This window comes from Medicago truncatula, chromosome 3 (genome assembly GCF_003473485.1).
Source record: "Medicago truncatula cultivar Jemalong A17 chromosome 3, MtrunA17r5.0-ANR, whole genome shotgun sequence".
NCBI classification, from domain to species: domain Eukaryota; kingdom Viridiplantae; phylum Streptophyta; class Magnoliopsida; order Fabales; family Fabaceae; genus Medicago; species Medicago truncatula.
This window is the reverse complement of record NC_053044.1, coordinates 40,231,877-40,254,498: the sequence shown is the minus strand read 5'-3', so window position 1 is coordinate 40,254,498 and position 22,622 is coordinate 40,231,877. Positions and strand designations below refer to the sequence as shown.

The 22,622-nt window shown below is 32.8% G+C and overlaps 2 protein-coding genes across 3 annotated transcripts; both read left to right on the top strand.

Annotated features, from left to right (window-relative positions):
* The first annotated feature begins 750 nt into the window (after positions 1-750).
* LOC25489621 (carnosine N-methyltransferase) lies at positions 751-10,891 on the top strand. 2 transcript variants are annotated; one of them, XM_013605677.3, is made up of 18 exons: positions 751-903; positions 1,783-1,855; positions 2,506-2,549; positions 3,214-3,256; positions 3,339-3,557; positions 3,677-3,793; positions 4,809-4,886; positions 5,588-5,632; positions 5,745-5,824; positions 5,926-5,990; positions 6,079-6,145; positions 6,288-6,401; positions 8,106-8,179; positions 8,879-8,976; positions 9,107-9,163; positions 9,238-9,306; positions 9,389-9,442; positions 10,537-10,891. In XM_013605677.3, exons 1-18 carry the CDS (start codon positions 809-811, stop codon positions 10,603-10,605), a joined length of 1,461 nt encoding a protein of 486 aa, XP_013461131.1. In that variant the 5' UTR covers positions 751-808; the 3' UTR covers positions 10,606-10,891. The 2 variants fall into 2 exon arrangements, with proteins under 2 accessions (XP_013461131.1, XP_013461132.1); XM_013605678.3 differs by lacking the exon at positions 3,677-3,793.
* A 2,590-nt stretch (positions 10,892-13,481) lies between these two features.
* Positions 13,482-22,343, top strand: LOC25489620 (heat shock 70 kDa protein 17). The gene is made up of 14 exons (XM_013605676.3): positions 13,482-14,348; positions 14,916-15,148; positions 16,001-16,160; positions 16,925-17,170; positions 17,275-17,411; positions 17,543-17,879; positions 18,001-18,162; positions 18,800-18,874; positions 18,955-19,055; positions 19,154-19,223; positions 19,975-20,031; positions 20,131-20,192; positions 21,572-21,644; positions 21,752-22,343. Exons 1-14 carry the CDS (start codon positions 13,584-13,586, stop codon positions 21,926-21,928), a joined length of 2,655 nt encoding a protein of 884 aa, XP_013461130.1. The 5' UTR covers positions 13,482-13,583; the 3' UTR covers positions 21,929-22,343.
* The last annotated feature ends 279 nt before the right edge of the window (positions 22,344-22,622 follow it).

The window sequence follows — 22,622 nt, the reverse complement described above, 5'->3', positions numbered from 1 at the left end:
CAAAGTGTGTACTCTCTAAAGAGTGGAGTAAAAAATTCTTTTTAGGTATAGTAAACATAAGGCGCATAGATTGTTGTTGAATCAAGTTTTGACACACTATTAAAGGAATAGTAAACAACTTCTAATTTTCTTGAAAAAAAAAAAAAAAAGTATACTTCTAGATGTATTTTTTTTTATTAAATTGCTAATTTGAAAGAATACTTTTGGATGTATTTTATAATCTAAATTACACATAAACAAGTGGTTCTAAAGAGCCTCTTCTCGGAAGTATAACTATGAAGTAAGGAAACCGTCTTAAATGCAGTTTTATCCTTTTCATTTGAGCAAATTTAGGTTTGCTATTTTTTTTTCTTCAAAAAACTTCTGATTTCAACCTTGTAATCTAAATATTTTCTCTTTTAAACCTCATGGCATCAAATTTTAGGATTAAAGATATTTTTATCTCTGTCATTTTGAACGAAAGTCTAAAATCAAAGAATCTTTGAATTATAATATTGAAATAAAAAATTAAAGAAAGGTAAAACAGAATCCTCACTCAAAAGACAGCGATCAAAGTGCATTTATTTAATCCAGAAGTAAAATACGGCAGTTTTAAGATAATTAGGGGTGGAAAAAGAAAAGCTTCCAATATTTTATATTATTATCCTTGTGTTGGGCCTTAAGATATATCCACCCACTCCAATAATCGGTACCCGGCCCGATCCAATAATTTAATTCGACTTCAATTCAAAGATTTATTTACGCTGCTCTTCTCGAGTACTGGAACACTGTGGAAGAAGAAGAAGAAGAAGAAGAAGCTTAAACGGTTATGGAAGACGCTGAAGAGGAACAACGTCGTCGTTTGAAGCTTGAAGAAGCTCTTGAAATTCAATCTCTCAGACGTATCATTAGCGCTTACCTTAAGTAAAATCACTCTTTCGTTCTCCACTCTCTAATTCAATTTTTTTACATTCAACGATTCGTCATGTTATTTTTGCACCTTTTCTTTTCAATTTTTTTTTGAATTTTATTTTGATTTTATGCATTTAGATCAATTTAATGTATGCTAATGTTGATGTTATGAATTCAATCAAAGTGATGAATACTCACAGAGTATGTAAATAGTTCAAACAGATATCGAATTGTTATGATCCTTCAAAAAGCGCTTATCATGATAAGTGTTTATGTATAAAGCTATTTCTATACCAAAAGATAAAATAAAGTAAAATTGTTTTCATATAAACTATTAGCTGTTTTCATAAGCTATATTGGAGCAATTATGAATATAAGCTGAAAACAGCTTATGAACATTAAGTTCTCCCAAACAGTCTCACAAAACTTATATTAATAGATAAACTCAAATAAGTCGAAATTGGCCTTAGTGTCATATAGTCAGTTGGTCATGTGTCAGTTACAGTTAGTTAGTTGAAATAGAGTGGGTTCTGCTAAGTGCTGCTAATCCATAATTATCTGTTTGTAAAGCTATAAATACATATTCACATTGTGCTAATCCATATGCACAGTCACCAAAGCTGTAGCCTAGTGATTAATGGGTTGGGTCGCTGAAGGAGTTTAAGAAGGAGGGCCAGGGTTCGATCCCTGCTGCTAACATTTCCCTCCTCCCCTGTAACAATATACTAGTAACAATTAACATTTGCTTATAAAAAAAGTTAATACAGATTGCACTTTTCAGATCAGTTTTTCCTCTCTTGCTTTCATGCAGTTTTTCTCATGCTTCTCTATATTATCGATTCCTAATATTACAGTAAAACTTAAGCCTTTTTTCGCTGTCTTCTGATGTAGCTATCCTGATGCCGCGGATGAGGATGTTAGAAGATATGAGAGATCTTTTAGGAAGCTTCCACCCGCCCATAAGGTATTTGTCTCTTCTGAATCTGCTTGATGTCACTGCGTTGATGCTTGTGTAAGAGATAGGTTTTCACTCATAGAATAATGATATTCCTTGCATTGTTATTTCAACTTTTTTTGGGGCTTCCTAATCCTAACTTGAACAAGACATGTACTGTTTGGTCAATTTGGAATGTATCAATTGAGCCTTTTGAACTCATAACCATTACCGTTGGATATAGGGATGCAAAATATGAAGGACATGGAAATTGGAAAATGCCTTATGGATCTCACCTTGCCTAGGTTGCCACGTTTTCTTGATTTTGTTTGCATTTGAATGACTGGTTATTGACCCCCTTTAGTAAATAGATGAGTTGAAACTTGGTTGTATACCATTTGTAAATTTGTCAATAGGGAGAATATGGCTGAAATTGCGTGACTGATATGTTAGCGTCGTAAAATAAATTCATTCCCATGCACATGATTTATTAGACGAATGATTGAATATCAACTCTTATTTAGCTCCTACATTAGAGCATTAATATACTACACATTGCCTAATGTCTAATAATCTATCGTTTCTAACAGTTCTTTTGTTGCTTTCGCATAATTGCTTCTAGCAGTTTCCCTTAATTCTGACGTTGCCTTGTTTGCTAAACCTTTTTCTTGTGTATGTAGGCTTTGTTATCCCACTATCCTCTAAAGTTTCAAAGATTACGCCGGTACATTTTCTTGCTTTTTTTTTAATCTTATATATTGAGGTAAAAAAATGCTGAGATATTCTGAAGTTGATGCTTATGGCACTTAGAACAGGGGATGAATTGAACTTGTGGTTGCCTGGTTAACTTTTATTCCCTATCATAAAACCACATATGGAGAATTTTAATGACTGAAACTTTTGAAAGTGCACATTAATAAGCTGTTTTAAGTTTTTAGCTTTTGTAGAAAAGCTTCTGTCAAAGCATGTTTGGGATTTTGCAAAAAATATTAAGTTCATAAGAAACACATCAATATTAGAAATGTGTATCATTCTGAAAATGTTTAGGTTAGTTGTATTATAAAAATACAAATATAATAATTAGTAAATTTGTATTTTTGTATTTATTACGTTTATTTTGTACATATTGAGTCTGTGCTGTAGTCAAAACACTGGGTTTTCAGCATAAACATGAACATACTCTCTCTTCATGGTATTTATAGTGTAGATAGAAGCAGTTGTAAAAATATGTGCATGTCGGTAGACCTGTTTTCCTCTTATGAAAAAATAGTTTATTTGATGTTTTACTTAATAATGGAGAGGCCAAGTTTGATTAAAAAATGGAAATTTAACTTGAAGTTTTGAATCTCAGAAATTTATGGTTTTTTTGGTGCCGTCCGATGATGCAGGTGTATATCGTTGAACTCTCATTTCATATTCAGCATGCTTCAGGTGCGAACCTACTCTTTCAGTGGCTTGCTCCTTTTTGTGTTATGGCAATATTTGATATTTGATACAGGCATAACTTTTGTAGGCATTTGAACCTCCACTTGATATGAGTCAGGACATAGATTTAAGTGAAGATCAACATCCTGAATATGCCCAAAACGACCATTTATTTCGTGAAGGGATTGATTCTTGTTCATGTGAATCAGCCCCTTTGAGAATAACATGTTCTGTATCTAATCGACATGGTTGTGTGGAGAGCAACAATGATTCATGCAGATCATCAGTACTGGTGCATCCCAATGAGGTTTCTTCTGCATTCATGACTCCATGTCTTGTTTAGTTCAGTACATGAGAACTGTGATGTTTTGTTGGCTCTACCATTGTTTTTTTCATTTAGAAATTTGACCCTGTAGATAACAACAGGAGATGAGCATTGACAGTCACCATCAGTCAGATACTGGTAGCCATCCTTCAAACACGATACATGCTAAAGAGACTAGTGGATATGGTGAAATAACTATTGCTGATTCCAATGAAAATGTAATTTCTTGTCTGTGTCAGTAATTTTTTCATTTTTTTAGAGTTTCTATGGAAGCTGGTCATTTGTTGTGCATTGCTTTTGCTAAATTGGTGTTAACGAAATGGCGATTCTTAAAATAAACGGTTCTTGATACCTTTCAGAGAATTGGATAATTTTACTGGTGGTGGCAGCACTTTTTTTGTCTTTAATTCGTTCCTCCTCCTCCTCTCTCATTCAGTCTTTCTTCCTCCTCTCTCAAATCTGTTTGCAAATAATCATTTGACTAATCTATCTTTTCGTTCCTCCTCCTCCTCTCTCATTCAGTCTTTCTTCCCCTCTCTCAAATCTGTTTGCAAATAATCATGGTTTATGCATTACAACTAAGTCAACAGCAACCTAGACATGTCTACCTAGAGAAATTAATATTTAGCTCTATCTATCTTTTCATTAACTCGGTTGTATTTGGAAAGTTGAAGTACAACGTGAAGAATACATATTTCACACCATTGTTTTTTTTTTTTTTGAAGAAGCACACCGTTGTTTTATCATGAGAGTTCATGTTGAGGAGTGGCGCGGTTAGACCTTGTTGCTGGCAGAATTTTATTGCGTGTTGATTATTATGACCGGTTGTTTTATGGAGGAGATGAAGAAGTTCCTATAATTTTTATCCGCTTTCTTTCATCTCAATTTGTTCTTGTGTGTCCATTTCTGGAAAAATATAATTCGCTTTTTGGTTTGACTTCTATTATATACCTATGACAATGATTTGATAGTAATGTCAGTATATGCACCAAGTTCAAACTGCTAAGCAATTTTTAGTTGAGTTGTTGATTTGGTTAAGATTTTGGCCAAAGCTTATGGAAACGTTTTGTGTCCTCGTGCACTTTTTCTCAAAGCAATGATTTATAACTTCCACCAAAATCTAAAATCAAACAGACTTTGTCTTCCAATGAGCATCACTTTTGTAGATACTAATGAACGTGTTGTTAATCTTACATCTGCCTTTTTTACCCCTTGTTTCCTTCATTATATCAGGCCACAGTTACCTCATCACAGCAACAATGGTTGGATCCATCTTTCCAGTTGAATGTTCCTTTAGTTGATGTGGATAAGGTATATTTATGTTTCCAGCATCCATTCTTTTTTGTTGTGTTTTGTTCCACTGCTGATATTGGAAGGATATTGATTTTAATGGGTAGAGGTTTTCTTGTATGAATCAACAATACAAAGTAGGTATTGACTGGACAGAACTTGTTAATTTAGGGGATACGGGTTGGGGTTTGATGGATTTTGTGTTAAGTTCAACGGAGAATGAAGTAGAATTTTGATTATGCAAATTCTCAATATTGCTTGAAAAAAAAAAATCCTAATCAGGGTAGTTGATAAAGTTGAAGAAATAGGACAGAATATGAGAAGAATCTAGACTCAACAGTAGGATTTGAATGCTTGAGAGTAGGAGATTAGCTGGATGCAGACCTGCTGTAATTCATAAATCTGCTTTCCTATCTAGACTAAGAACTACTGCTGCCTAATTGACCTCTTATTTTGCAAGAATCAGGAATAGAATCCGAGTCTTGTGAAGATTGAGACTCTTCTGCTAGTCAACTAAACCCATAAGGGAATAATGGATAAAAACTAGTCAACTAAACCCATAAGTGAAACATGGATAAAAATACAGTGCTACTATTGCCAATTTGCCCGGTTGATGCTACGTGTTTTGCATTGTTCTGATAGCATAACAGTTCTAGTGAAGTGATGGTTCTCATGCTGTTTTGCTGCTACTTAAATACGTTTTATTAATGCTTTTGTCTCAGGTACGATGTATTATAAGGAACATAGTTAGGGACTGGGCTGTAGAGGTACTGTTTTTATTGCTATTTTGTTTGAAATATTCTAACTATGATCATCATATCAAAGATTCAAAACTTAAATTGTTACCCTCTTTTTCTTTCCACAATTGTATCTTATTAGGGTCAAAAGGAGCGAGATCAGTGCTACAAGCCTATTCTTGAAGAGCTTAATCTCTTATTTCCTAATCGTAGTGAAGAGAGGTAGACTGTAATGCTCTTAATATAAATGGAAAATTCTTATTTGGGCTGAAGATTGTTTGCACGATTTATGTTTTGCTAAACTCATAAAATTTCTCAAACAGTCCACCTGCTTGTTTAGTTCCTGGTGCTGGACTTGGTCGGCTGGCTTTGGACATTTCAAGTTTAGGTTTGTGTCTATTACCTGGCTTACATATAAATTACCTTCAGATGAGATTTTGTCCTGTGTCTAACAAATGCATTTTATTATGGTGCAGGATTTATCTGTCAGGGAAATGAATTTTCATACTACATGATGATATGCTCAAGTTTTATTCTTAACCAGTAAGAACAAGTGTTGTCTCTTCCATCTCGATATTTTTAATGTTACAAATTACCTATTGATAAGTCACAATGCAAAGATTGCTCTTTTGATTATCTTTTTTTGTTTTTCTCTCCAATCAATTGGCTCTTTGGATAATTTAAGTTGCCAAACTGTTGGTGAGTGGACAATATATCCTTGGATTCACAGCAATTGCAATTCACTATCAGATAGTGATCAACTTCGTCCTGTTACGATACCAGATATTCATCCTGCCAGGTACATGCTTGGGTTCTTTTAATAAAAGAAAGGGTTAATTAAGTTTTTGGTCCCTATAAATATCTGCAGTTTTGTTTTTAGTCCCTATAAAAATAAATCACACTTTTTAGTCCCTACAAAATTTTCCGTTAGTGTTTTTAGTCCCTGTTAAATTAAAATTTGTTTAATTATGCTTAAAATTTTAAATTTTTTAATGATTTTTTACATACTTGTTTAAAACATTATAAAAGGTTCCGCCACAATAAATTAGCTCAAAATTTTATTTTTAGGTCCAAATTTTCATTAGTTTTATCTTGAATTTTTGGCGTTTTAAAAAAATTATATTTAATTCATTACAATGTTAAAAAATTCTAATTTTTTATAAAAGAGATTATTATAATGTTCTTAACATGTCTGTTAAAAATCATTTAAAAATATAAAATTTTAAGTATAATTAAACAAATTTCAATTTAACATGGACCAACACATACTTTTAGTCCTTGTAAAATTAAAATTTGCTTAATTGTGCTTAAACTTTTAAATTTGTAACATATTTTTCACATACTTACTTAGAATATTATACAAAGTTCCTCCGCAAAAAAGTAACTTAAAATTTTATTATTAGGTCAAAATTTTCATTAATATAATCTTGAAAATTTGGCTTTTAGAAAAATTCATATTTAATTCATTACATGTTAAAAAACTAATTTTTTTTTACAAAAGAGTGTCTTACGATGTTATGAATATGTATGTAAAAAATCTTTCAAAAATTTAGAAGTTTAAGCATAATTAAACAAATTTTAATTTAACAGGGACTAAAAACACTAACAGAAAATTTTGTAGGGACTAAAAAGTGTGATTTATTTTTATAGGGACTAAAAACAAAACTGCAGATATTTATAGGGACCAAAAACTTAATTAACCCTAAAAGAAAATTAATTAGAAGGGAAGAATGAATAAAAAGAAATGAAACATATTTGAGTCCCTCCTTTGGCATAAAACTAATAGGAGAATTTTCAGAAAACAAAACAATGCTGCTGAACGATTAATAAAAAATGGTTTTCCCTCTTTAAGAATCTATTATGGATATTCCATGAAACTTTCGAGCATCACATAGAACCAATACGATCGGTCACTTTTTCCCATCTTTATGGGGAGAAATAAATGCCAATACAAACCTAATCTTCCATCTTTAATGTAAGAAATTCATCAAGACAGGGAGAAGATGATTGTGACAAGTTTCAAAAATTTTCCCACTAAATGATATTTTTCATTCTTAATATTTATATTTCTGCCAATTGATTTTCTTGAATAAATGTTAATTTTGCTTCTGTCCAGCTAGCCTCCTAGTTTAAATTCAAAAGTGTTTCAGTGAGGCACTCGAAATGTGAGCCAAATGAATGGGCTATATGATGCACTAAAGTTGCTCTTGGTCACAATATTTGATTTTATTACCTTCTTTCTTTATTGTTAAGTTAAAAAACAAGACCTGTTCAAATAATGTGTTGCCACGTGCAAATTGGTCACAATATTTGATTTTATTACCTTCTTTCTTTATTGTTAGGTCAAAAAACAAGACCTGTTCAAATAATGTGTTCCCACGTTCAAATATAGAAAAAGGAGACGTGGATAGCTTGTAGATATACTAAATTATCAATAGATTGTTTGATATAATATACATATATATATATTTTAATCATACTGTGTTGCAATGTGCGAGAGCAGTGCAGGAATTACTGAAGGCTTTTCCATGTGTGGAGGTGACTTCGTTGAAGTCTACAGTGATCCAGGCCAAAAAGGTAGGGGAAAGTATTTGTAATTATATTTTGTTCTTAATTGTTATATTATATCAGTGGCTATAAAGAGAAAACCGAAAATATTAGTGTTGTTCTTTTCCTTATGTGCAACCTTTGTTCTTTGTTGATCCATCATGCAAATTAAGCAAAACAAGAGGATCACAGGATTTTAATTAGATACTCTTGCACTTCTACCATGATTACAAAACAAGATGCTATAAATGCTTGAGCTTAGAGAGTCTGAGAGGCAATTAGTCCAAATATATTTTCAACTTTTGATGAATAGCTGTAATATATGATGTAATGGTAGCCACTTTTTAGTGTACGGTCTGAGTTAAACTGGACTGCTTTAAATATTTGTAAAGTGTAGACTAAACTTACATACTGCTAATGTAATCCTACAAACATAAAATAAAGCTATCTATAGCTGCTTCAAAATTTCAATTTTAACATGCACCGACTGCTGCATAAATTTTGTGTTTAGTCTGTCGTTAGACATGAAGTTTTCAAATACAACAGAGGGCGCACGGCACACCGATCACACTTTTCCTATATCGAGATAAATACTAGTGAAAAGTTATTCTGCATAAATTGAACTTGACAATTAATTGCTATTCTAGACAAACCTGTATCTAAATTATCTATAATATAACACCCTATCCCATTGTAATTTTCTAACAAGACTTTACAATGGCCATGCAGGTTCATGGGATGCAGTTGTAACTTGTTTCTTTATTGATACTGCTCACAATATTGTTGAGTACATTGAAGTTATTTCAAATATTTTGAAAGACGGAGGAGTAAGTTCTTTAATCGAAATTCAAATAGATCTTGTGTATCTCTTTTTTTCCTTCATCGTCCGTTTGTGCTCTTGTTGCCATTCTCATTCTGATATTGTCCTTCGTACTGGATGAATTGACACCATCACAGGTTTGGATAAATTTGGGCCCTCTACTTTATCACTTTGCAGATACGTACGGACAAGATGTAAGATTCTTTTCACATAGAATAGCACATCATATTTGTGTCTTTGTATCATCTAATTTGTAATTTATTTGTAGGAAATGTCCATTGAATTAAGCTTAGAAGATGTTAAAAGGATTGCGTTGCATTATGGATTTGAATTTGAGGTAATCTCATTTGATTTGGATAATCCCCTTGTAGTTATGCCAGTGACTAATCATATTCACATGATCTTGTCATGGAATGCAGAAAGAAAGGACTGTTGAGACAACCTACACGACCAATCCTAAATCAATGATGCAAGTAAGCTTCTAATTGATCACAAGTGTTCTTCAACCTCCACCCTGTTTCTGATTATTTTTATTCGCCTACAATCTGGTTATTCTTGTTTTTTTTTTTTGGAGGGAGTTAATCTTGTTAAGTGTCGCAAGTTTATAGTTGGTTGTTTAAATTAAGAAATTTTAAATTGGCCAACACACATGAATTTAAGAAAATGAATTGAAAGTTATTATTTGAATCAAGTCTACAAAATTTTATAAAATTTGAAAGTTATTTGATTTAGGCATAACTTTTTTTAACACATAATACATTAATTTAAATATAAATAAATTAATAAAATACATACTCATGGGTGTCCAAATTATTTGAAATTTTTGTATATATTATCAATGATCAACACGACAACATAATGTGATTCAACGATTGGGTTGATTAAATTTGCATTTTTCAAAAGGTAATTGAAGATATAAGTATGTCAATTTTGATGGGCAGTGTCGACAGATCCTGTTCTCTCTTGTTCCGTTCTTAGGACTTGTTTGGTTTTTATATATATTTGCCATTCAAAAAATTATTCTAATTCTCTCCCTCTCTCCCTCCCTCCTCTAGTATTTGGAATCCATTGACACTAGGTATTAAAGTTGACATATATACACCTTCAAAGACTTTACATAGAACGAAATTATAATAAAACTCAATTGTTGAATCAATGTGATGTTATGTTTGTTGATTTATACAATTTTTTTGGTTATTTTGGAAAATAATTTTTTACTCCTAATTCAGTAGCATATATTGATTATGTTTTAAATAGTGCATTATTCTTTGAAACAAAATAATGCTGTGAAGTATTATTAAATGATTTTTGATGTACAAACTTGATTGGCTTAAGGCAAAACTTTCATTTGAACAATCGATTTGGTTTGATTCACATACAACTAAGAATTATTAAAGTTGCAAGTATGTTGATTTAGATATTAAGTGTTGGCCAATCTCGATTTAGCACTTTTACACAACTGCATAAAGACCAACACTTTTACACATTTCAATTTTTCAATACCCCTAGAAAACGTTGTTTCTGTTCATTATTATACATGCTAAAAGAATTGTGATCCTCTTTGCAGAATCGTTACTTCGCTGCATTTTGGACAATGAGAAAGAAAGCCACTGCAGCTCAGCAGCAAGTGCCTTGAGATATTAGTTAATAAATCAATAAATTAGTTTCATTTTACTCCTCAAACTTTGTACCTTTTCTTTATAAAGTGGAGAATATTTTTGCATTTGGTTGAGGAAATGTGGGTGTCTGTTTTGACGGTTAACTGCATAGTATGCATTGTTAGATACCGTAGACAAAAACTTCAGTGTGAGTTGAACAAATCTCTTTGCTTTAAAATGACACAAGCTTGGGTTTCATGAGCATGCACTTGTAATTGTTACATTTCATAGTTTTTCTGAGTTTTGAGAGCTAGTTTGGTTTGAGTATATGTTTTTCAATTTACCAAAGAATACTGAGCAATCTAGTAAACCTATATACATTCAAACAACCACCCCCAACATAAGAACCTTGAATTCGGATCAGGTGCAGATTGCTACTGCATGTAGTTAGCATGTCAGATAAGACTCAAATTTCAGTTGGTTTTTTTATTTTTGTTTAAACATTGTTGTTGAAATCTGGATCATTCGATTTTTATCATATAGTCTAAATTGTTGGCTGCCCAGAAATCTTCCTCATCATCACTTACCACTTACCAGTGGCTGCTTTAATATTTATTCACTATCTCTGGTTTAACCATTTGTATATCTTTCCCTGAAATTATACATTGAACACCTACCCCTTGCACATCATTGCTTGATCTCTCTTTTTAGTAGTTTATATTTTGCTTGATTTTCAAATATAGTCCTTCTTTTCTTACTAAAAATGACATAAGAACAAGTCAGACCTATCGGATTTGTATTATAAAGGATACAAACAATATCCATGTTGTGGAAATTATATTAGATCTTACACAAATTTTGTTGTATTACATGGTATTGATAACCTTTAAACAATACCCATGTTGTGGAACTACATATTAAATCTTACACAAATTTTGATACCCTCCATGACTTGTGCAACGATAAATTTCTACACATACACCAGGTAATTGTGTAGCATGTGCTATTTAAAAGCATACTCAAAACATGTTAAATTGTTAATTTTGGTCACTTATTCCAAATTATACCAACAAAAAAAAAAACATCCAAATAAAATTCACGCCCAACTATTCTTATTCTTAGTATTATTATTATATTATGAAGAAACTATTATTATTATTATTATTATTATTATTATTATTATTATTATTATTATTATTATTATTATTATTATTAGGGTTTATGGGTTAATTAAGTTTTTAGTCCCTATAAATATTCATAGTTTTGTTTTTAGTCCCTACAAAATAAAATCACATTTTTTAGTTCCTGTGACATTTTCCTTAAGTAATTTAGGGACCAAAAATGTTGATGAAATTTTTTGACAAGAACTAAAAATGCTGATGGAAAAATTTATAGATAAATGTTGATAGAAAATTTTATAGGGACTAAAAAGTGTGATTATTTTTTGTAAGGACTGAACAAAATTCTGAATATTTATAGGGACCATTTACTTAATTAACCTTATTATTATTAAGGTTGAAACGAAATATAAAGAAAGGAACAAACATCACCAACATGCAAATATTGTGACTAAAACTATAAAATATTTACAAAACGAGTAATCTAACTACATTGTACAAGACGACGAAGAATTTAATGTCACACTTAAACATCGAAATCATGCAAAAGAAACTAGATTGAATTAACTTTTATTAATGTTTGTCAAGCTATCAATCTAATTGGACGAGTAGTCATTTTCGTCCTTGAATTTGTAACGAGTAGGCACTTTAGCCCCTTAATATAGCAAAATTTCAAAATAGTCCTTTGTATACTTTATTGGTCAAAATAATCTTGTATGTGTGTTTGATATGTTGTTAAAAAATCAAGTATTTGACAGACAAATTCAATTGTACAATGATTTTAAATTGTTTCAAGGACATGACAAACTAAAGGCAAGAGACAAGACAAAATCTAAAATTTGTCCTTAACTAAACTACAACACAACCTTTTGTAACAAGTACAAGTTGTCTAAAATACGAAAATTGACTTTTGTCCACCAAAAATTATTCGATACCATAAAAGTTTGTTTTGTGTTGTTATGCCTTACTTTTGTCTAGTACTTACTGTTCAACGTATCAAACATATAAAACACAACTATAATTAACTACAAATAATTTATGGGTAGTGTTAACTTGTGCCCTTAGAACACATGTTAAGAAACCTAAAAGAAAAAATATTCCCTAAAGATTTTGTGCCCTTAAAGATCCAAGAATGTCAGAGACCATTTTAACTAGTAAAGTGCATAATAGAAAACTAATCCCTCCGTTTTAAAAAGAGTGTTACTTTAGTAAAAAAAAATTTGTTTTAAAATGAATGTCACTTTACATTTACAATACAACTTTAATTTTTTACTTTCAACTTTATCCTCTCCAACTTTTCTCTCACACAATTTTCAATGCAACTTTAAGTTTGTCTTTTTCTTATAAAATAAGAGCAGTTTAGTAAAAATATTATGTCTAATAATTATTTCATTATATTTCTTAATATGTGTGCAGTTGATATTCATTTTGAAACGGAGGAAGTATTTTTTTTAAAAGAATAAAAAACTATTTTATAATTTTATTACATTGAAGAATTATTGTGGTTATTTGTTACCTATTCAAAATCGAAAATGATTATTTATCAAAATCAAATTAGTGAGAGTATAATGTAAGTTAGTAGGAGTAGGATCTACGTTAAGGCTATAATTGTCATTCGCCGAACCTACTAGTATAGTAGACTATTGACTCGAACATCCCGCAAAGCTGCAAGAATAACAACATCACACACCATCTCATCCTCCGCCACGTGTCTATTATTCCACGTGTCTTCTTATCACTGGCTAAACCTTCTCTCTTTTCGGTCACTCCCACGTAAACAAACACCATCACTCGATTTTCTATTTCTCACCATTAAACCCATCACAACTCCCCGGAGAACAAATTAAATCACACTCACTCGCCGGAGAACGAACAGAACACAAATTCTCTTCCACAAAATGGCGCGGCTCCTTACGAAGCTGACGCTAATCGTATCTATTCTCGCGTTCCTCTTCTCTCCGTCGCATTCCGCTGTATTCAGCGTAGATCTCGGTTCCGAATCGCTCAAGGTAGCGGTTGTTAATCTAAAACCCGGTCAAAGTCCGATCTCCGTTGCGATCAACGAAATGTCGAAGCGAAAATCACCTGTTCTCGTTTCATTTCACGACGGCGACCGTCTCCTCGGCGAAGAAGCCGCCGGTTTAGTCGCACGGTATCCGCAAAAAGTTTACTCACAAATGCGTGACTTAATCGGAAAACCATACGCTTCCGCTAAGAAATTTCTAGATTCAATGTACTTACCTTTTGAAGCGAAGGAGAATTCTTCACGCGGTACAGTGAGTTTTGTTGTTGACGAAAACGGTACAGAGTATTCGCCTGAGGAATTAACGGCGATGATTTTGACTTATGCTGCGAATTTGGCGGAGTTTCATTCGAAAATTCCGATCAAAGACGCGGTGATTGCTGTTCCGCCTTATTTTGGACAAGCGGAACGGAGAGGATTGCTTCAGGCGGCGGAGTTGGCGGGGATTAATGTGCTTTCGTTGATTAATGAATACTCCGGTGCGGCGTTGCAGTATGGGATTGATAAGGATTTCTCCAATGAGTCGAGGCATGTTGTTTTTTATGATATGGGTTCGAGTAGTACCTATGCTGCACTTGTGTATTTTTCATCTTATAAGAGTAAAGAGTATGGGAAGACAGTTTCGGTGAATCAATTTCAGGTATGGTATATAGTTTGGAAAAATGTGTTTATAATTTGTATTCTATCGATATGTGAAATTTACATGTTGGAGTTTTTACTTGTTTAGTTTTAAGCAATTGATTAAGCATGCGTTAGTTTTAGTTTCATAGTTTAGCATAAGTGCTTATGGATAAGCTATGTCTATAACAAAAGACAAAATACATTTAAAATGTTTTCGTAGAAGCTATCAAATATTTAAATTGTTTTTTTTTAATTCTATTAGCTGTTTTTATAAGCTACTATCTTAGAGAGCTTATAAAAATAAGATGAAAACTTGTGAACATGTCATGAGCTGTTTTCATAAGTTCTCATAATCAGTCTCACAAATACTCATGGCAGTAGAATAGTAGATAAAATCAAATAAGTCAATCCAAACAGGCCCTAAGTACAAAATAGAGGGACATGATTGCCAACTAGAAACAAACAATACAGGAAGAATTTTATGATTAAAGGGTTTGGAATTTCATTAATGTGTGTACTCAACTAAATTTGAACTATGCGTATCTTATTGGTCTTAATTTGATCACTTGTTTCGTAATTCATGTAGGTTAAGGATGTGCGTTGGAACCCTGAACTGGGTGGTCAGCATATGGAATTGAGATTGGTGGAGTATTTTGCTAATGAATTCAATGCAAAAGTTGGTGGTGGAATAGATGTCAGAAAATTTCCCAAGGCCATGGCTAAGTTAAAGAAACAGGTTAAACGAACAAAAGAAATTCTTAGCGCAAACACTGCAGCTCCCATTTCAGTTGAGTCGCTTCACGGTGATGTGGACTTCAGGTAGGAGATTTGTTCAAAGCTTCTCATTTGTTCAATGAACTTGTGCATATTAATATCTATAATTCCAAGCTAAAGTTGGTGGTTTGTACTTCATAGATTGTAGTGTTTGTCCTTGCCAAAAAGTGTACTATGCTGTTTCACTAGCTAACATATTCTTTTGAACAACCGCTAGAAAATTAATCAAACAATCCAAGTGTTATTCCACATCATTATGAAGATTGGAAAAATCAAATTCAGTAAAGCATATTTCTATTAGGTTTGTGGCACTGCATTACTATTTTTGGCGCATGATGCTCCATAGTGCTGAAGCCAGAATGTGATTGTAATCATTCTTTTTTGTGGGTTTTCTTTTATCAAGTTGGTATGGCCTTTCATTTCCACATTTTTGCAATAGTAGACAACACTATGAAGGGTTATCTGGACATTCCCATGTACAAAAGTTTTCTGCGCAGATTTCTTTTAAGTTTGATGCCAGATGAAAAAAAAAAAATCACTAGCCTGTTTTCCTTTATGCATAAATTATCTGGGTATTATATTTAAGTTTAGAGTCACAAGTGAATGGTCCACAATTGTCTAATATGAAAATAATTTTGACACATAAGGCCACATGGCAGTGATCACTCAACAAGAGTCATTTAGAAACTAGAGGTGTCCGTTGTGAAATTGGGAAATACATCTGAAGAAAGTAATTCCCTCCCTTACATGTGAATGCTTGTCGAGTGAAATGCATGCAACAAATAATTAAAATATAAACAACGACAAGGAAGCTATTTTTGTAACTATCATGGCATGAAGTAATTATACTATGTATTACACATACAAATCCTTCATCCAACGCTTCTTTTCTTACAGGAGCACAATAACCCGTGAGAAGTTTGAAGAGCTCTGTGAAGATATTTGGGAAAAATCTCTTTTACCGCTGAAAGAGTTGCTCGAGCATTCAGGCTTGTCAACAGATCAAATATATGCAGTGGAGTTAATTGGAGGTGCTACCAGAGTGCCAAAATTACAGGTTTGAATAATCTTTCTCCTTCTACTATCATGTTTTCTGCAATGTGTATTAGTGGGATTAGATCTGTTGGTATTTCTACCAGATAGAGCTCCATGATTTATATTATTTTGATAGTCAACATTTTTCTATGTATCAACTATCATCTGTTATATACAATATAAAGCTGGTTTTTTGACAGATTGGTAAACATGACACTATTATACGTGAAGATGTGTGTTGCTACTTCCATTTTTCGGTTAACTTGACGGAAAAATAGAGGCCAGCTTGCAGCTCACATGTGTTTTTTTTTTTTTTTTTAAAGATATCGTTTAATGTAGAGATGGTAGGACAATCAAACTGTTAGATCGTTAGTATATATACTTAGGGAGAGAGGAACTGTAGGATATAAATAATAGGAAGAATGATAGGGTAGGTAGACCATTCAATTGAGTAAGAATATTTGGTCTTTGGGCATGGAGGAGCATACCTTCATATTACTGTGACATTTTTCTGTAATTTGGGGAGTTCTTCCCTATACTAATTTAATTCCAGCTTCCTATCAAGAGATAGACAGCATGATTGTGATTCAGTTGCATAAACTCTTTTTATATCAAATATAAATATGATCAAGTTTCAATAATAAAAAATTCATGACATGGTTGTTAACTTATATTTGATCGTTTTATTGTCAAATAATACTGCAGTAATTTGTCGCTTTATTATGTATTGTTCAATAGTATTTTCATTCTAGTTTACAATTGTTATTCTTTTAACTATTATTACAGGCTAAGCTTCAAGAGTTCCTTGGTAGAAAAGAACTTGATAGGCATCTCGATGCTGATGAAGCAATAGTTCTTGGTGCTGCTCTGCATGCTGCAAATATAAGTGACGGAATCAAATTAAACCGCAAATTAGGAATGGTTGATGGTTCCTTATATGAGTTTGTGGTTGAATTGAATGGTCCTGATCTTCTGAAAAGTGAAAGTTCAAGGCAGTTACTTGTACCCCGGATGAAGAAACTCCCGAGTAAGGTAAATCAATTGATGTTTTATGCAATGCATATAATAGAAAAAGTGAAATGATCAATTATATTCTCCAATTTTACTAATCAATTGTCATACGGTTTACTTAACAGATGTTCAGATCCATTAATCATGACAAAGATTTTGAAGTTTCACTGGCTTATGAAAGTGAACATCATTTGCCACCTGGTGTTACCTCTCCTTTAATTGCTCAATACCAGATATCTGGATTAACAGAAACAAGCGGGAAGTAAGGATAAAAAACTTCCTGAACATTTATGGATATAATTGCTGATTTAAACCCCTCAAGGAATTGTTTTGATACAGCATCTTAAAATATCTGATTCCTTCTTTTTATTTTTGGCTTTTCTGTTCTTATAGATACTCATCTCGGAATCTGTCATCCCCCATTAAGGCAAATATACATTTCTCTCTTAGTAGAAGTGGAATTCTTTCTCTGGATCGAGCAGATGCTGTTATTGAAATTACAGAGTGGGTGGAAGTTCCCAAGAAAAACTTGACCATAGAGAATTCAACTATTTCGTCAAATGTATCAGATGATTCTGGTGCTAAGAACAATTCTGAGGAAAACAATGAAAGTGTGCAAAGTGATAGTGGTATTAATAAGACGTCCAACACGAGCGCAGAAGAGCAAGCTGCTGCTGAACCCGCTACCGAAAGAAAGCTGAAAAAGCGGACCTTTAGGGTACCATTGAAGGTGAAAGCTAACCGACCACCCTTTGTAGTCATTAAAATTACTGCTGGATGAGAAAGATTGATACATTGAAATGAGATCTTCTAATATACTCTTATTGCCACTTCCTTTTTACTGGTGGCAGATTGTTGAGAAGTTAACAGGACCAGGGATGTCTCTATCGAAAGATTTTCTTGCTGAAGCTAAAACAAAATTACAAGCACTAGACAAAAAAGATGAAGAAAGGAAAAGGACAGCAGAGTTCAAAAATAATTTAGAAGGATATATATATACCACTAAGGAAAAGGTTGGTAAAAAACAATATGCTTGTGGTTTTTTTAATCTTGAAGGCCTAAATCTTTTCTACAATGCAAATCATCGTCCTTTAAGCTTTTTTTAATCATCTTACGGAGATTCTCTTAAATATTGGCTTTAATTAGTTCACTTCAAGTTTATACTGAAAGGTTTGAACTCATTGGCTTGTTTTTTATTTTTTAGGAAAAAAAATGTCACCAGAATACAATTAAGAACTGAAAGAAAGATCATTGCCTTGTTTTATTTTTTTTAGGAAAAAATGTCATCAGAATACAAATAAGAAATGAAAGAATGAGCTGCATCTTTTAAAACCCAACATACCCCCAATCTCTAGGCGAATGAACTCAATGCCCCCCTAATCTTCATGTTTCATGTTGTTCTTGCAATCACCATAATATACTTATGTTAGTAGATATTTTTTTCTGATTGCCATATAGCTTTCTACAGGGAGAGGGTAGCATTTAGGAATGATCCTCACACTCTTGTTTTTATGGTTTTACATACTATAATCTGATGTTCATTGTTTTTTTAGGATGTTAGGATGTTACAAAGTTAACTATTTATTTTTTGTACTTGATAATGTAGCTATTTATTTTCCAACTTGTCTTATTGCTTTGCTTGTTTATCAGATTGAAATTCTTGAGGAGTTTGAAAAAGTTTCTACGAGTGAGGAACGTCAGTCCTTTGTTGAGAAGCTTGACGAGGTTATAACCCTTTTCCTTGGCCAACAAACAAGAAATTTCATTGATACGAAATTTGACTTAGGCTTCTTGCATTCTGTCAGGTGCAAGATTGGTTGTATACAGATGGTGAAGATGCCAACGCTACCGAGTTTCAAGAGCGTCTAGATAAGTTAAAAGCTGTTGGAGATCCAATTTTCTTCAGGTCTGTTGTATTCTATGTTTCAAAATAGCTTTATCATGTTTACTATGTACCTGTATAGTATGGTAAAGTTATTCTGAAGGGTTTAACATCTATTTTAGGTTAAAAGAGCTTACAGCTCGACCAGCGGCAGTTGAGCATGCCCGTAAATACATTGATGAGCTGAAACAGGTACCATCAACAAATTTCTGATTATTATGCTTGGCTTGTTTCACTTTACATGTTGTCAAACTCAAGTTTCTAGATAAACTGGGGAAGTGTAGGTAAACTCGACTTGTAAGATTCTATCTTATGTATTGTTCAAAAAAAAGATTCTATCTTATGTTAAAAATAATCTTAAGAAAATTTATGCATGACATATATACTCATAATGCCATAAGACAACATTATTAAACTCCAAAATAAAGCAAAGTAAAAACTGCTGAATAAAGTATGACAAAACTTGAGAAGTTCAGTTTAATAGAGAACGACAAAATTTGAATTTATGCTTCCAAAGAGATGATAAAATATAGCTTTCACGCAACCACGATAATATCGGAATAAAGTCACTTTTGGGGATTAATTTTAAGGTTACATACGGCTGAATGTCGTTTAAACAACAACAACAACAACAACAACCAAGCCTTATACCACTAAGTGGGGTTGAATGCCGTTTAAACACTGACCAAAAAGATGTACGGCCAAAAATGGAGACCATTAAACACCCATCATATTTGTTTTGGCTATACAACGATGTTATTTTTTTAGAAAAGCTTTTTTATATTAATGGGGGACAAAGCGAATCTGTACAATGTGCAATTGATAAGCCATCTTCTGAAGCAGTATATTTTCACTTATACAATATTTTGACTTGACCTAGCTATTTAGTATTAGGTGATGCAACATGAAGCATTAATATATAGATCTTTTTCTGACATCGCAGATTGTAGAAGAGTGGAAAGCAAAGAAGTCTTGGCTCCCAAAAGAACGTGTAGATGAGGTATTTGATTTATCTTGATTTCAATCTTCGTGAATCTATTAAAATTAATGTGTTACCTCTGGAAAAATCATTTCTTTTTTGGGATCGCTATTTTGCCAGGTGATTGATGTTGCAGAAAAGTTAAAGAACTGGTTGGATGAGAAAGAAACTGAACAAAAGAAGTAAGTTCCTGTCAGTAATTAGATGTTCTATACCAATATAAAGGAGAATGCTACAATAATTAGATAAATGATGTCATTTTATTATGTCGAGAATGGCTTGTGTTAATTTTTAAAATATCACTTCTCTCATTTGATTTAAGATTAATTTTATATGGTGAATTTTTATACTAATTTTACGTGTTCTACTATAGCTACATAATGTCCTATATTTTTTAAGTTTTATGTTTCCCTTGTCTGTTCCATAGTGTATCTTATCTGTGTTCTGTCCGTGTGTTACTCTTCCAAGGTTAAAAAACTACATGGACTCTGACTTGTGTCAGTTTTATGTAGCACAATATGATCAATGAAAATGGTCTATATAGTGAAATAAGCTTAAATTAAGGTTTCATTCTCGTACGATAGTTTCTTCTAACCTTAAATGGTCTCTACACTGATTATGGGCATCTTTTCAATAGCCTAGAATTAGAATATAGAAACTCTACAATCAAACATGCTTTTGACTTGGAGCACTTGTGAAATGAGTGACTTTCTTGGATTTTTTCAAAAAGTGTTTTGAATGAGGAAAAAACACGCTGATAAGACTCATGTTGGTTTGTGGAGACAGTTGGCAAACCTAAAAGCAGTCCGGGTCATTACATCAAGTGCTAGATATTCAGGCAGGATTTGAATCCGTCAGTAACTGTAGCTATTAGGATTAGTTGGATAATTTGTTTGAGGGTAATTTTAGGAGTGAAGGTAGAGTGTGGGGTCTTTGGTTTTGAGGAGGAATTGTGCATGAGAAAGATGTGGCTCCAGTGTTGTAAATAGAAGCCACCATAAGTAATTTTGTGGAGCACCACTCTCCATCTGTCAATAGTTCACAATTCCACTTTTTTTTTTTTTGGTCAAGTAGTCTAGTGGCTAGAAATTCACCTTTTTAAAGATGAATAAGTGGGGTGTCCGGGTTCAAACTCCGGCCCCTGCATATATTATGCAATGTCCCTACCAACTGAGCCAAGCTCACGGGGACAGTTCACAATTCCACATTAATATGGCGGTACAAGTTTTTCCATCTGCCGTTGACATCATTTCCAGGCTCTTGAATACTTGGGGTGCAAGGAGGAGATACATTTCCACTGCTCCTGCTCCTTCTTAGTGTCTCGTTGTGTATCACATTGATATACTGATCAGAGAACATACTCTCTGTAATATAGATCATATGTTTCCCTATTTAAGTTCCAGTTATATAATCTAGCTTTCTAAACCTTTTAGTTTCCCAAATTGATGACTATCAATTTGATTTTGTTCATTGAGTAAATTCCAGTGCATCTAATAATAGTTCTAAATAAAATGTAATTAATTATTAATTTTTATTCTGTTTTTGTTTTGAACTTTTGAAGGACTTCTGGATTCAGTAAGCCTGCATTTACATCTGAAGAAGTAATCTTAAAGGTGTTAGATCTACAAAACAAGGTACCGTATCTTCTACTTTTCTAGTTCACGACAGTGTATAGGCATGTGATTTACATGTCCCTGAAAGCAGTTCCATTCATGTTGAGGTTTTCAATTTATATTTACAGGTTGCCAGTATTAATAGAATCCCCAAGCCCAAGCCCAAGATTCAGAAGCCTGCAAAGAACGAAACTGAGAGCAATGAGCAGAATACCGATAATTCTAATTCTGATCAATCCTCTAATTCAGAAGGCCAAAACGAAGAAAAGGTTGACGAGCAACCTGAAACTCGTGATGAGTTATGATTTAACTGGGAATGCACGTAGGTCCATTTTTTTATCATCTACCTACAAGTTTTAATTAGTTAAAGGTCTAGGCTGATAATGGTAGAATGGATAGCCGAATACCATAAAGGAGTATCAGTTTTCAGCGAGCACGAGAATAGAGTTGTGACAACATTTGCTTGATGAATGCTAAAATTTTGAGGTTAGATGTACTACAATAGTTTTTTTATAATTGATTTCCCTTTGCTATTTAAGAAGTGTAAGTTGTAATTTAAAGCCATATGAAATGTGATATAGGAAAAAAAGGGCTCAGTTTTTAATAGATTTGCCGAAAACACCACATATAAGCTTTGCTGAGAGTGAGCTCGCATAAATCTGAACGATATATATATATTTTTTTTCATGAACAATTTATTATATGGAACTTTGCCGCTAATGCTACTTAGATGCATGATTTCAGTGCAAACTAGTTTAGCATGTGATATACGAGATTGTATAAAATATGGTTTTTATAATACACAACTTGGTTGATAAAGGAGTGAAACTACACTAGTTCTTTTAGAAATAGCATTATTTTTCCCACCTCAAAAGCGATTCTCCGATATGTGAAGAAAATGTGTTTAGGTGATGGTCTTCACGGTTTAGTTTGGATCAATTTCCGTGAGACCAAGTAATATGCACTTATCAATTACTACGTTCATCACTATTTGAAATG